General features: G+C 41.9%; 1 protein-coding gene across 2 annotated transcripts in view; it reads left to right on the top strand.

Moving 5' to 3' along the window:
• LOC114563739 (aryl hydrocarbon receptor) overlaps positions 1–12637 on the top strand; it is a 48739-nt gene extending 36102 nt beyond the window's left edge. For both annotated transcript variants that reach the window (XM_028590558.1, XM_028590559.1), the window contains 7 exons: positions 367–481; positions 1535–1662; positions 3126–3322; positions 3436–3545; positions 4741–4882; positions 6995–8783; positions 9525–12637. In XM_028590558.1, the coding sequence (XP_028446359.1) occupies positions 367–481; positions 1535–1662; positions 3126–3322; positions 3436–3545; positions 4741–4882; positions 6995–8783 (2481 nt within the window). In that variant the 3' untranslated portion in view covers positions 9525–12637. The remainder of the gene's footprint in view (positions 1–366; positions 482–1534; positions 1663–3125; positions 3323–3435; positions 3546–4740; positions 4883–6994; positions 8784–9524) is intronic.
• Positions 12638–16495: the final 3858 nt, after the last annotated feature.

The following is a 16495-nucleotide window of genomic DNA, read 5'->3' as shown; positions in this document are numbered from 1 at the left end:
CAACTCATTTAATAAGGTTCAACTCAAACTAATATTAGGGCTGCACAATTAATCGCAATTTTATCGATATCACAATATGGACTAGTGCAATATCCAAATCACGGACATTTTTTTCATTTCTATTAGAAGGGTTTACAATTAGGTCAGTCTAAAAAAAGGTTTGTTTCTATCTGCATATGACATGGAAAATATAGGTCCATTTTATTGCTGTTATTTCCCATTAATACCCATGGAAGGTTTCCACCTTGAATTTTGCAACCCTACTGCTGTTTGACCACAAACCCTTTGATAGGAGCTGGACCCTGACCTCGCGTCTAAATGACTTGACTTGCTGACGAGTGGTTGTGTTCTCTCCTCTGCCGACAGTCGGACGTGGTTCATCAGAGTGTGTTTGAGCTCATCCACACTGATGACCGGGCCGTGTTCAGACAGCAGCTTCACTTTGCTCTAAACTCCCCATCTGTTGGCACGGATGTAGATGGTAAGAACTGTGAATGTAAAAAAATAATGCTTTTTATTCAGGTTTTCACATAAGCTCAGTCTCCACACCTGTGTGTGAACAAGACACGACATTAACATAAATCAGTGGATCAGGTATATGGTTCTGACGTTTACAGCAGGCCTGGGTATTGTTAAAAAATATTCAACACCGATACCACTACCGTGACTTTGATACCGGTTCCTAAACAATACTTTTTTTTTCCGATACTAATTTTATAAAACCATAAGAAATGACCTCATTACACATTACGGCACAAATCTTTTTTTATTTTACAGCTCCTTCAATGTCAGCCAATCACGACAGCCAATCACAGACATTATTAGATCTTGTTAGAAGCATGCTGCGTGCTTGTTAAGGTTTACTCCTTAAGTATAGAAATTTGGTATTGAATGATAAGGCATTTTTTGATACTCGATACTATAGAGCAGGCGTGTCAAACTCATTTTCACTTAGGGCCACACTGGAAAAAGAGAATCACACTAAGGGCCAGACATGTAAAGGCTTTTTTTGTGACTTTCTCCGACATTTGTCACCTTTTTGTAAATTTGTTGCTTTTTCTGACATTTTTGTCGCATTTTTGTTAACATGAAGCCCTACAAAAGTCATCAAAAGAGTTCCTTAGCCATCATAGAATTTAGCAAATCAAGCAAAACGATGATTTTTTTTTTTTTTTTTTTTAACAACAACCTCTTTCACAGCTTGAATATGAAAACTTTCTGCTGCTTCTGGGGGAATTTCTGAGTCTCAGAGTCGGCAAATCTGCCAAATTCTGCTTTGAATGACACGTAATTGCATTTAAAAAAACCCACTTTCCTGTGTTTTTGGTTTAGCACGCAACTAGGCAAGCCAAAATTTATTGTGAACCCAAATTGATATACGGGCCGGATCTAAATCTACAAGGGGCCGGATTTGGCCGCGGTCCTTGAGTTTGACACGTGCTATAGAGGCATTTCGGCCGGTGCCTAAAGAGTATTGAATTCGGTACCCAGCCCTTCTGCCGTGTAATGTTTGATTTTCTACCTGTGTCCTCAGTGTTGAAGAGTTGTGGTAGTACAGTGTTGTACAGTCCTGAGCAGCTTCCCCCAGAGAACTCGTCCTTCCTGGAGAGGAGCTTTGTGTGCCGCTTCCGCTGCCTCCTGGACAACTCCTCTGGCTTTCTGGTTCGTACAATATTTGGAGTTACTGTCACACATTTGGTAAAATTGGGTGTAATGTGACTTAATTACTTGAATTGAAAAAAAAACCTAATTTTACCCAGATTTTCCACCGGGCGTGTCTGTGCTTCATTCCGGTTTTGTTCCGGCCTCCGCCACGCGCCATACCCCACCGGGAGCGTCTCAGAAGCGGAGCGTCTTGTCTGCCCGACTCGCAGATTTTATTGTCTCTACAAGTAGAGATGTTATCTCGTTTTAAGGCAGTATCGGAGCCGATACCGATATCAGTACTGCCTAAAACGCTGGTATCGGTATCTGGAAGTACTGGAGTTTATGCACCGATCCGATACCGCGTAATAAAGCCCTGAAGAAAATTTACATTAAAGTAGTTTATTTATGTTCTTTTTAAAAAAGAGAGAATAAAAGAAAAGTTCTGTGGCATTCATTGTTTGTGTTTGTTCATGTTTTACAAAGAGTTTAACCTGAGCCAGACCAACAACAAAGATAGAAATCATATCACATCCATACAGGGATAGTAGAATACAGTTCAGCGTTTCCTCTATGTTGATAGCATAGTGGCGGTGCGCCACGGTAAAATTTCCAGCGCCACGGTATCAGAAATAGGGCAGACGCACAACAGGGTTTCCGCTATGTACACTACGCACCACCGTTCCTTCGGCTGTTTATGAAAAGTGATAAAGTCGTAGAGCAGTCTGCTCTACTGAACTCAAGCGAACTGTCATCCGCTCTCTCTCCCCCTAGGGTGAGCTCTCTCTCGCCCTAGGGTGAGCTCTCTCTCCCCCTAGGGTGAGTTCTCTCTCCCCCAAGGGTGAGCTCTCTCTCCCCCTAGTGTGAGCTAACGTTAGCTAACGCTGCGGTGACGGTCCCTCCTCCTCGGACTCCCGTTGTAGGAGAACGCTGTATTCCTCCGACACGCTGTATTAACGTTACTGTTTTAAAACCGTTTTCCAGGTTAGTGGGGGTGCGTACCGCTCAAAACCAACATGAAAAATGTAGCTAGTAATGTTCACTCAGCTTTTACTTGTGTTGTTAAACTGTGTGTAAAATGAGATATGACACACTGGTATCGGATCGGTACTCGGAATCGGCCGATACGCAAGTTCAGGTATCGGTATCGGGAAGCAAAAAATGCTATCGGGCCATCTCTATCTCCAAGTACTTTACAGAACTATCTTGTGTTTATTAAGCTGGTATCTACCACTCCAAGCACTAACTGTAACTGAATGCCACACCTTTTCTACTTTTCTCACTTGGAAGGCCGTGATTGCTCATGGGAGCCGCGGCGCATCCAGCCCGCAGCGCAGATGCGCCCGGTGGAAAATAAGGGTTATAATGCGGTTCTTTTGAAATATTCAGGAAACAAACACAAGAACCCTTTTTGTTTTGTTAACCGCTTTCTGTGCTAAGCCCCCTGAGTTAATCATGTTATTTTTTTTTACCCAAACCAGGCTCTGAAGTTCCAGGGGCGACTGAAGTACCTCCAGGGCCAGAGGGTTTTGAACGGGGACTGTAACAAATCTCAGCTGGCACTCTTCGCCATTGCTATGCCCGTCCAGGCTCCAACCATTGTGGAGATCCGAGCTAAAATGCTCCTGTATCAAACCAAGCACCAGCTGGACTTCACACCCATGGCCGTTGATAGCAGGCACTGTCTTAAAACGACATCTTCCAATGTTTTCAACTGTTGCTCGTTAACTGCAGGTCATTCCAGCTTAACAAACGTTTTTTTTTTGTTTTTTTCCTTTTGTCTCCCTCCAGGGGAAAGATTATCCTGGGCTATTCAGAGGCTGAACTGTGTACGAAAGGCTCCGGCTACCAATTCATCCACGCAGCTGACATGATGTACTGTGCCGACAGCCACTTGCGCAGTACGTTTTACATGAAATATGTGTGCTATTTGGTATTTGATGGAGATGCAACAACACATTGACATTGTTTGTTTCATGCAAGAGGTAATCAAACAAGAGGCAGCTGAGTGTACTTCAACAAGTGTTTCTCACTAGAAAGGAAAAAATATTTGTTTAGGACTTCTGTTTTGAAGAAAATATGATGAGAATCATAGCGGCACTTCTTTTTTTTTTCTTTTTTTTTTGCCATGTTGTTTTATTTATATTAATATTAATGGACAATGCATCCGGTTCAGCAAAGTGCTGCATTTGCGGAAGTGCCTTAAACCTGCATTCTATCTGAATTCCATCAGGGGGCGACACATGCGGTTGCAAAAGGAGGTCGGTTTGTGTTGAAGTCTATGAGAAAGTGACCCACTTCTTACTTGATTTATTACCTCAGTAAACATTTTCATAATGAGTTAATAATCTCAATCGCTAGTTTTAAGTCTTCTGCAACACAGAATGACGTTTATTTTTGGAATTATGGTTTTGTTGATTTTAAAATCAGTGGCTATGATGTGATTGCCAGTGAAAGTGTGTAACGTAACGTAAGGTGTAAGGGCTCCTCCCTCACTCCTCCCTCTCGTCTAAAATCGTCACATCCGCAACGAGGATGGCTGGATAGCACATCTCTACAAACCAATGGGTGACGTCACACATGCGCTGTCCATTAATACACAGTCTATATACAGCTTGCTTAAATGCTAGTTTCTAGTGTAAAGATTGTAGCAGTAATTACTTTAAAAAGATAACAAGTTCCTGGTTTTTTTTTTTTTTTAGATATCTGACTAAAACTGAGATCACATTTGAATCCAGAGTATCTCATCAGCAGGCCCAAATGGAATCTGCAGTTTTTCTGCTTGTGGTGGAGATGTGTCAACATTCTGAGTTCAATTTTATTCATTAAAGTCTGCGTGCAGAAAATCTGAAGTACTCTGCGTCATCAGCTACTTCCCAGATTGACCTTGCTGTTATATATATATATATTTTTTTTAAACACACTTTAGTTCCACCTATGGTAAAGCTTTAAGAAGAGCACATCACAGTATACGATAAATAAACCATAAAGGGCAAAACAGAACATGCCTAGCTGACCTTTTTAAGAATAGTTACAACAGCCGTGTTCTGCCACTTTGCTGACAACCATCTCGCTGTTTTTGTCTTTGCATCCCAGTGATGAAAACTGGAGAGAGCGGTCTGACTGTTTTCAGGCTCCTGAGTAAGTCGCGTGGCTGGGTGTGGGTGAAGTCCAACGCCAAGCTGATCTACAAAGGAGGAAGACCTGAATTCATCATCGCATATCAGAGAGCTTTATCGTGAGTGTTTGATCATTTAAAAACTTCACTGGCACTGGCTCTCTTGGTTGCTGAAATTATAAAAAAAAAAAAAATTGGATGGCACGGGCAAAAATAAACTCCTCCTCAACGGGATTGAAGACTGATCTTGGCATCAGTTAGGGCTGCACGATATATGCAATATGTGATAACGTTGAATATCGCGATAAGGATATTACTTGCGATAAACAAGTAATATCCAGACAGACAGATGTTAAAGTGTACTCCATAGGGGTGTGACGAGACATCCAGCTCACGAGACGAGTTTGGGCTCACGAGAACGAGGCGGTACGAGATTTTACCACTATTTTGAAGAAAACTTAAATGAGGAAATCAGGGCTGGGCAATAATTCAATATGATAATTTATCGTCCTTCAGTGGAATCATATCGTAATGAAATCATACATCGAGATATCGTGAAATAACAAGCACATACTAACTCAGTTTTCTCACAAAATCTGTCATTTTGAGGGACTATCATTTGAAAAATTGCAGGTTTGTTTTAACATCACACTATTTCTGTGCATGCAGGTGAACATAGTCCGTACATAGCTGGCGATCTTTTATTTTTTTTTTTCTCCATAATTTCACTTTCAACTGTTTACCACATTATTGAATATTTATCTTAAATCACAACCCAATAGTCAACCCTACAATATCGATATCGATGTATTTGATAAAAAATATAATGGTGTCTGATTTTCTCCATGTCGCCCAGTTGGTTTTGAGATGGGTTAGGTGGTGATAGACAGATGGTTTATCCAATCAGCTAACCAGTATTTTCAGACAGCGGTCCGGGAACCTGAAATGGTGTCTTTTATTCCTAAATTCTCGTTACACAAACGGCAAATCTCCTTTACCGACATGTTGCTTGCTTGCTGAGCTAACGAGCTGCAGCAGCAGGGGCGGGCTTGTGGTAGTATTTTCATACGCTTCGTGGATCTGATTGGTTGATTTGGCCCGTCTATCACCAACATAGCTGATAGACAGATGGTTCATCCAATCAGCTAACCAGTATTTTCACCCCTTCCCAAAAGTTCTCCAACGGAAAGTTCCCAGATGGATATGCCGAGCAAATGTGAAGCAATCCATCTGGCGGAGTCAGGTTAACTTTAAATGGCCTTGTTCCTGAAAGGTGCTATAGAAATAAAGCTGCCTTGCCCTACAACCTCAGCCTGTCAGACTGTCACCAGGGCAATACAGAACACCTGTCTGTCTCGGAACTTAAACAAACTGCACAGTGATCTCGCTATTATGTCATATGGCAGCAAACACTGTCTGCCTGAAGTTTTAAAAAGTGTAACCCACTTGCGTACGCTTTACATTGCCGTGTCTCACTGTGACTTTAAGAAACTGCAGAGGCAGTGTGACTTTCCCTCCGTGTGTGTGTGTGTGTGTGTGTGTGTGTGTGTGTGTGTGTGTGTGTGTGTGTGTGTGTGTGTGTGTGTGTGTGTGTGTGTGTGTGTGTGTGGTCCAGACAACAACTTTAAAGGGCTGTTTGAGGGTTAAGACTTGGATCTAGGATAAGGGTTAGAATTAGGTTATGGTTAGAGTAAGGGTTAAGGTTAGGCATTTAGTTGTGATGGTTAAGGTTAGGGTAAGGGGCTAGGGAATGCATTATGTCAGTGACGGGTCCCCACAAAGATAGTGCCGCGCACTGTGTGTATATGTGCGCGCGTGTGTGTGTGTGTGTCGGAGCTGAGCCCCACCCTCTGTGAAAGACGCAGAGAGGACAGAGAAGCTCGCGCTCTGACGTACCGAAATTTGGCACCATTTGATTTAACGTGAATAGATCCCCAGTGGCACCGACGTAATTCTTTTAACCTCGATGAGAAATATCGTAAAGTTTTAATCTCGCCCTCTTCACACCTCTAGTACTCCGTTGACAATTGAGCTATAAAAGGCACCACTGAAAAAAGAATGGCAGTTACATTTTAAAGTTTTCTACTGATGTTTTCTGTCAACTAATACGAAAAATGTGTGTCTTTCGCGATATGTCGCAGCCCTTTCGCGATGCGTGTTTATTGCGCCAGTTGATACATCGTGCAGCCCTACTGTCAGCAATGTAACTCGTTCTATTCTGGTCGGTTTCAGCAACGCTGAGGGCGAGGACTATCTGCATCAGAGGAGGCTGCAGCTTCCCTTCAGCTTCACCGCAGGAGAGGGCATCCTCTACAACAACGACACCACCGTGGACGTTGACCAGTTTCAGTTCAACAAAATGTTCAGCGACGAAAACAAAGTGAAGGAGGACGTGGCCCCCCGCTCTTTGCTGGACTGCTTCCTGAGTCAGGATGAAACGGCGTACATGCCGCGGACGGTGGACACCCCTCTACCCGTGGACCAGGTGTTCATGGACAGCCAGGCGCTGGTCAGCATCGCCAGTGACTCGTGGCAGGATGACGGCCCCACGGCCACAACCAGCGAGCCCGTCGTCGTGAAAGAGGAAGCCAAGCAGTCGGTGATGGCTATGATCGACAACCTGGAACAAATGGCTCAAAGCGGGGACTTCTGCGCAGCGTCGGAGAACCTGGAGGTCGGTGACGCAGAGCTGATGGAGTGGAATAATGCCCTCAAGAGATTAAGTCAGGACCAAGATCAGCCGAGCAACGTCCGGTCTGAGCTGGACAGCATCCTCACCAATGACATATTTGATTACATCGACACGGTTTTGTTCAAGGAGAAGGGAGACGATTGTCTAAAAGGCGGCCCCCCCGGCTGCCTCACAGCGGTCCACAACAATCAGCAGGACCCCGCCGCTCAGGCTGCCCGGCTCTCAGCCACTGGACTCGGTGACCCGCAGCTGTTCCAGACCCCGAGCCCCGATCGCGCTTACTCTCCAATGAATGGTCTCTATGCCCGCCAGCAGGACGCAATGACCGGCCCAGCGATCGCGGGGCGTGGCTTAGTGGAGCCCACGCAGATATTCAGCAGCACCCAGAAACTCTCCCACCACGGTCCCCTGATCGCTCCGGTTGACCCCAACCTGCCCCCTCTTCAGCAGCTGCAGCTCCAGGACATTTTCAGCCCGTCCATAGAGCTTCCAGAGCTCACCGTCCCTGACGCCTCGGGCCCCTTTCAATCCTGTGGGCGGGCGTCTATCAGCCACACGGGACCACGCCCTCAGGGGACCTCAGCACAGACGCAGTCCAACCGGCTTCTGCAGTGTCTTCAAAACAACGCGCACGCTCCCGCCGTAGCAGCGAATGGACCGCTGCTGCCGAGCTCCGTTCCACAACCAAACACCGTAGCGCCCGGCATAATAGACATGTTGCCAGCCCTGATTCCGTGCAGTGACTTTAATTCCGCCAGCACGCCGAATATTCCCATTCCCTTTGCCACAACATGTCTGCAAGGAAGCCCCTCTTTTGAAACGCACAACCACCAGGTTCAGCAGTGGCCGCAGATCCACAGGCAGAATCTGCCCCACACTGGCATCGTGCAGAACGGACACAAGCTGATGCCAGCGTGCCACAGCCTAACGCCAGAAAGCCAGACGTTCCCACACGCCGCGGGCCTTTGGCCAAGGGACGCCAGCGGGCTGAACGCCACTCAGCAGCACGGAGGGCTGACGTGCGGCCAGGCGGCCACTCACAGCAGCTGCATGTTCGACCAGCACTTTTCCTCCGGGCCAGCAGGAGGCAACGTCCTGGCTCTGTCCGGGCCTCCAGGCCCCCTGAGGGGGGCTGACGCGTCTCTGGATCGCAGTCCTCCTCAAGGTTCCTGCTTCTTCCAGTGGAGCCACAGTGAGCCCGTGGTGGGCACGTCAGCCATCAACCAGGAGAACGTCAACATCAGCCCTCTCACCGCTCCGGCCAACATGCCCGCTACAGAGCACACACTCAACATTCAGCACTACCTGGAATACCAAAGACACACATAGGTAAACCCATTAGGGCTGTCCTCGACTAAAGAAATTCTTGGTCGACTAACACTTATACAATTTTGTCGACTAATCAATTAGTTGATTTAATTGACAGAGCTGTACGCTTTGAGAGGTGGTTAAGACTAGAAAAGCACAATATAAATGTAGTTAATTAACCATCTGTAAAACTGAGTTTCTCCACAATTAATCCTGCAAAAGCACCACTTTAAATCTGGTGTTTACCATAAATGTGCTCAGAAGTTTCTTGGACATAAGTAATTAAGCATGAATAAGCATAAAAAATGACTAATCGACTAAAGAAATCTTAGTCGACTAAGTCCAAAACGACCGATTAGTCGACTAATCGACTAAGAGGTGGCAGCCCTAAAACCCATCATTTCACCCAAGATACTTCATTAGGAATAATTATTTTCAGACCATATTTAAATGTAGGGCCTCAACTAATGATTCTTTTTTAGAGATTGCACCGATTACAACTTTCTAGGCCGATTCCAATACCGATTCTAGCCAATTCCGATTTCATTTTTTTCTAACCACTTTAGAGCACACACAAATATGTATTTTCTATCTTTTCTTTAATGGAACATTTTGCACAGAACATAGAACATTTTTTGAACAGATAATGGATCACTATAAAATAGAACTATATAATTTTCAATTAGGCAAAAAACAAAAACAACAAACAAAAACTCTTAACTGCATTTTCCGTTAACAACGTGTCCTCTTTGCTCTATTCAGCAGGGGGAAAGAGTCTCCGCTGAAAGCAACGGGATTTTTGACGCTCCTGCTCTCGATGTCGCCACTGTGTAGCCGACAAAGTGGAGCCACATCCAGGAGGCCAAAACTTAGTATAGTTTGACTGTATCAGTGCTTATCCACAGACTCTCATGTCCTATGTTTTATATCACTCTGTATCATTTCTACTTTGTCCAGTCTGTAATGTTTGAGAATCTGTTGCTTTGTCAGTTTTTAGTGAAGATACACTATAGTAATAATGAAGTATGAAGCCACAAGTGCATTTACCAGGATGGAACTTAAGCCAGCTAGGAGGATTGGTCAAGTAAATCCAAATAGCCAAAGAAATAGGTTGTTATAAGGGAAAGCAGGTTTTAGTCACGTCCTTGTTTTCAGCCAGGGACATACATGTATTTATCTCCCAAGTAGAAATACCTGAAAATGAAAAAAACCCGAACATGCAGTTGTTTTTTATATATATATATATATATATATATATATATAATCATTATAAACTGTGATGCTTACAAAGTGGAGACTACTTCTAAGAGAAGTTGAAAGCTGAAAGCACAGCTGTACCAAGAAATTAATATTATTACAGATAAATAAATCTGTATATTTTAAATGGACCCCTTAAATGTGGTTGATGTAAAGTGTATAAATACACGCTGTAGTTGTACTCGTATTTGTTTCACCAAAAGGTTGGCTTTGGCTCACAAAAGTCTCCTATGTACAGATTATGCCTCAGCATGTAATCCACGTGTGCAGCGTAAACACATTTTTATGGAGAATGCTTTCCGGTTGGAGATGCAGAGATATCTCAAATCCCAACAGTAAACATAATAAATATATATATATATATATATATATATATATATATAGGAATAGAAATCAGGAAAATTTTTTTGCAAACTTCTGTCAGGGATGCAAACATTTTGGTTTGTCACGTTATTTCTATTTCAGTGACATTTTTAAAACTAGAAAAATAGCTGCAGTTGAGTTAATGTGAATGCACCGCTGCTAATTAAGACCTGTACTTGTGTTGTTGTTTTTTAGATGCACCTTACTCATGTCGAAAAAAAAAAGCAATGGAACTAAAAGTAAACTGCAAGTGTGCCACTGAGCTTTCAGAAATCACTCCATCAAAAATCACTTCAAGCTCGTCAATCGTACCACGCCACATTCCCCCAAACTGTAATTATGCACTCACTCGTCAAAACAAAATGCTCAGTGATTTCAAGAAAGAAAGTCAATTAACTAGCATGAGTTACAGTCAAAGAGTGTAAAAAAAAAAAAAAAGTTACAGTAGAAGCCTAAATGATCTCCCAATATTTTATGTCAAACCAAAAAACGGATGTACTTTTAGGGAAAGCTTATTCTTTCTCAAAAATGCTCAACCACACTGACAAAAGGGCCAACTCCTCAGAATGATGCAGTGGGTCCACACTGGACACGCCCCCCCCCCTCTAGATGAGACATTTAACAATACTAATGGTGCATTTAGGTGCATTTTATCAACTTTTAAGTTAAAAACATTCACATCTATTACCGCAAACCTGCCCTAAGACGGATAACAAAATGATGAAACCCAGTGTTAATTAAGTGAACATGTGATGGACAACTATTAAGCAATGTACAGTATCAGTTTAAGATAATATATTGCTACAACTTGTGGATTCTTCTTACATTTATTCACATCTTTCAGAGATGTGCACTTCATGTAATGTCTTTTACTAATCTTCTACCAACACAATGAACAGACTTGATAAATACAACATGTAATCAACTGACTTTACAAGTGATTGGCTGAATCCACTTTTAAACAAATGGTTGATAGACTTCTTCAAGCTTTTGAAAAGAGTCAGCCCTGTTCTCCCATGTTCTTAAACAAAAACAAATACAAACTTGAAAGGATGCAGTCCCTAAATTTGGACACAGGTGATCCTCCCTACCTTCAACTCTGTCCTCACCCATATAGACTTCTGTTCAATTCTCCTATATTTTGTTATACAAAATAGAAACACCCTAAAATATATATTGCCTTAACCAAACAGTCATTTATATGATCGCATACAGCATGGTCATTTACATTTTCGTGTGCCTTCATGCTGAATCGGCAGCTTAAAAGTATCTTCATATAAATATATCCGTGCCTTCTTGTATAAAGCATCTTAAAATAATATTTTACGCTTGTAGCGCTTGTTTTTTTTTTAAGGCAATCCTTAAGAGCTGCACTAATTTGAGTGAAGCCATGTCCATAGGAGATACAGTATCCTTACTGTAAATTGAAATTTGTATCCTTAAGTGCGCTTAAAGGCTCTGAGGACTTTTCTTAAAGTCTATTTTCCATTACACAAACGTCCTTAACAATAGAAACAAGGGAAACACGCTTAACTCAACCTATCTCCATAGAGATGGTAAGAGTTCTTTCGTTGACAAGCAAGCAAGTATTTAGTACCAAGAATGTGGAGATTTAAACTGGTCTAACAATGCATTCAGATCATATTTACTTTGCTTTGTCTGTTTCCTGTTTGTGCTCTTCATGTTGGCTCTTTTTCTTTTTTTTTATCTGCTTTTCACTAAAGGTTTGTTTTATCCACACTACGAAAAAAACACAAAAAAAAAAAACTGCATTATTGGTTTGGATTAGCCTGAGCGTAAACAGCTTTTACATGGCAGCTTCACCGTATTCTTGCTGCACTGTGGGAAATCACTCAGTATTTTACCTCTCCCTATCAATCTATTGTGTATGTTTTTGGAAATAGCTTTTTAGTACAATGCCTAAAGTTACGGCACAGATTAACACGGCTTCTTTTCCTGTGTCTTTTTTCGCTCATTGTTCTTTATTGTGTTAAAAAAAAAAAAAGCTGTCATGGACTCTTGGCCGTAGAGGATCTCCGCGTGAAGCCGACTGTGGAGGCTTTAAGGACAGCCAATGTTTGATATTGAACTTTGATACAGACACGTCATGACTGTAGCCACTATGAGAAAAAAAAAAAAAAACCTGGAGCCAAATGTTTTATTCACAGCGGTGTTGATGTTTTTATGCTAACTTGTGCCTTGCAATATTTCTGTTATTCGTTTAAAAAAAAACAAATAAAAAACACAACTATTCAGTTTCTTGTAATCCACGTATATTTAGTCAATTAGTTATGAATATCATAATATATGTTAAAGAAATAACCAGCCTTTGTATATTGTTAAATGCTTTTTTTCATAAAGATGTGTACTATGAGTAAAACTGTGTTTGGCTCATTTCTTTATAAAAAAAAATCTCAATGTTGATGATGAGATGGAGCTGTATTGAACCATGGAGCTTTTATACTGAATATGGATTCAATTTCAATTGTCATCAACAGGGGACTTAAACTTGATCACCTAAATCAGTGGTTCCCAACCTGGGGTCCGGGCACCCCTTAGGGGGGCGGCAAAGATCACAGGGAGTGCGCAAGTCTTTATCTGGTTTGAGGTTGAGGTAAAAAAAAAAAAAATATTTGCACATGTTAAACAAATTATGATAATACACTAGAAAAGTCTGTATAAAAATTATATATTTTTGTTCTCGCTTAAAATTGTAGGCAGGCTACTTAGTAGGCCAAACCTCCGGGACCTCTTAACCTGGGACCCTTGCTGTCATCAGGTCAGCTGCTAGCTGCTAGCTCCTAGCTGCTAGCATCCTCGTCTTTCCTGCCGCCACGGCATCACTATTTTATGAATGAAACATGGCGGAGAAACGTAATAGTGCTGATAACTGCTCTGTATCAAAAAAGAAAGTAAGGCTCTATCTCGAGAGTTACCTCAACTTCGGTTTCGTGGGGGGGGCCTTGTCAAACTCAAGGCCCGCGGGCCGAACCCGGCGCTTGGCAGGTTTTGATCCAGCCCGCATATCAATTTAGGTTCACGATAAATGTTGGCCCGCCTAGTTGTGCACCAAAACAAAAAGACAGGAAACGGTTTTTCAAACGGCAACTACACGACACTTATAGCGATTTTCCATTACATGGTACCTGCTTGACTCGCCTCGACTCGACTCGGCGCACTGTGTATCCCTTTTCCATTGCAGATTTTAGTACCGCCTCAGCATGGCTGGTCGTCATAGCGACTGCCGTGGGCGTGGCTTGGTAGCGTTGCATTTCCCCCAACTCATTTCCTGGTTCTCCTTCTCCGTAAACAACATGAAATCAACAAGATAGTTCTGTGGTTTAAAGCTACATGAATTCACTTAAAGGTGCTCTAAATGATGTGACGTGTTTTTTAGGCTACGACATTTTTTGTCACATACAGCAAACATCTCCTCACTTTCCGCTAGCTGCCTGTCCCCTGAACACACTGTAAAAAGAATCGCGGTCTCTTTAGACAGCTCAGGCTCCACAACCTGCACCACCAAACATAACAAACAGTGTTCCAGCCAATAACCGACAAGAAGGAGTTGGTTGAGTCATGAATACGCATTGTGAAAGTAGCCTACGTGCTAACGCTGCTGCAGTGATGGCTCAACCAGCTCCTTCTTTTTGGTTATTTTAATAATTACTTAAATTATATATATTTTTACAGTGTGTTCAAGGGGACAGGCAGCTAGCGGATAGTGAGGAAATGTTTGCTGTATGTGACAAAAAATGTTTAAAACACTTCAAGCACCTTCTAAAAATATTTTATAATAAAGTAATTTCCTACACTAACTGGTCGTTTGTGCTGCCTAACATCAGCTTAGCTGAGAATATTTATTATCTTAGACACAGCTGTCGATTTTGAACATACTTTTTGACCGATTTATTTATTTGAATGTTTTCTGTTGTTTGAAAATAAAAAAACATTTTAAAATATTTTTTTTCTAGGAAATTACTTTTTATTTCAGACATTACATTTTATATTTTACTCCACTTAGCACAACAAACCGTACAGAAAATCAAGGGCGGTATGTTTTATTTACACCACATACAGTACCGCAGTAACTAATGTTGGCATTGATACTTATGTTATTTAGGCTCCAATAGTTATTGGTAGCATAAATAATGTGAAGAATCCCCAATTGGCTTTTATTTGCCTAAAGAACTTTAAAAAATATTCATAAAGTACCATATGGCTGCAATATATCAGTCAGCTCAAGCCTTGTTTTCCTGTGTTTGTGGTTTTATTCAGAAGAATAGAAATACATACTTGTGGCCTGTGTATTCATTGAGTATACATGCAGTTACGATGGTCACAATGCTCTTACTGCCAAAAGCCCACTTGCCAAAGTTATTAGTTTGTATTTTCTTGAAAGCTGTAAAATAACAGACCGTTTTTTTCCCCCCAAAACCAAAGCAGACCCCAAGCCACAAATTAAATGACTTACAAAGCCACAACCCTCATACATTTTTCAGTAGTTTATTTTTTTTTCCACTGCAAAGGCACAGTCTAGGGTTTGAGGACAAAGAGCCTGCGTGCTAATGTAATATTATATACAGCTCGATTTGATTTCCCAGTACACTTTGACCGCCTATCCCTTTTCATTTAACACTGCCGACTGTGTTTCTTCAGAAAACTAACGTAGTTAGAAAATGAGTCCAGGCAACATGTTGTGTGAGCACAACATGTACAAAAGGTTGAAGGCTTGAGTGATTGTTTGTGCTTCCCCTATTTGTTTCAATGTTAGATACAAACCATGGACTGTATTATTTACCCATTTTTGACAGATTGTCAATGTTGCATGCAAGATATCTCAGATTTACAATGGTATATTATGGATAATGTCGTGTAGTGTAGGATAAAGTCATATTTTTTTTAAATAATCCCAAAGCAATAGGGTCTTGGTGAATACAATAAACATATTAACATAGCCTATATATTAATATATAAGCCAGGCTAGTTGCTTCCTAACACTTTAGCCAACAAACATGTAAAGGCCCGGACACACAGAGCCGATTTTCATTTTTTGGGCAACAATGCAGATTAGCGCCGCCTGCTGTTATGGAGCCTTATTACGTCTCGTCTCTTTGGTGTGTTCTGAGGCACTTTTTTGACCAACTCGCGCCATTGATCAGCCCAACTGCCTTTTCTGCCAACAGTTGGCCGTCTGGTTGGTGTGTAAGCAGCTTTACATGTCAGGTCGTGGGTCAATCATCTTATTAGCTCTTCTGCCCCCAAGTGGTCAAAAAAGAAAGACAGTTAATGCAACTGCTGTATGCTAGATAATAGTTAACTTCACACTAACACTGTAGCTTACCTGTTTTATAATAGACAGACAGTGTACTATATCAGATTGCCAAATACTTAGCTAGGAACCGCTAACCTGTTTCCACATTAATTGACACATTAAGTCACAAATGTACAACCATGTATATGGGTGCGACTAAAACAGTGGACATATATACGTGTTTTAAACAAAATAAATCTAAAATGGATCTAAAACATCTAAAAATGGTAGCCACGCTGTGCCAAACCTTTTCTCAATAAAAATATTTTTTATTCCCCAGTCGTGAAGCGTCTCCTAGTGTAAGTACGGTTCTCTCAAAACATGGGGCAAATGTATTAACGATATACAAGCAAACCCCTAACTACACTTTTGTATGTATGTTTTCTAAGAACCAACTTGGAGGAAAACGTTGAATTATACCTGGGAAGACATGTAGTGGCTGTCTTGTGGGCTAACTACAGTATATGTCGAGAGTGGAATGGGTACAACATGGAAGAATTACTAAAAAATGTTTGCGACTTAAAAAAATGCCCCAAAGCATATGAGCTTGAGCCTTCCTCAGGGTGTAGTCACTTTGTCTCTTTGTGTCACTACACCCTGAGGAAGGCTCAGTCTGATACCGCTAGTATTATTTTGAATCATATTTCTCTATATCTATCTGTATCAGTGTATGTGTCCAAACCGGCAGTGACAGATGCCGCCCACAAAGAGCCTGGTTCTGTCCTAGAGGATGGATACCCGACCCGAGTCCGACGGGACCCAACGGTACCCAATGGGCCGGGCCGGGTTCGGACAGATA

Source organism: Perca flavescens, chromosome 11 (genome assembly GCF_004354835.1).
Source record: "Perca flavescens isolate YP-PL-M2 chromosome 11, PFLA_1.0, whole genome shotgun sequence".
Lineage (NCBI taxonomy): Eukaryota > Metazoa > Chordata > Actinopteri > Perciformes > Percidae > Perca > Perca flavescens.
The sequence above is the reverse complement of the archived record's forward strand: the minus strand, read 5'-3'. Positions and strand labels throughout refer to the sequence as shown.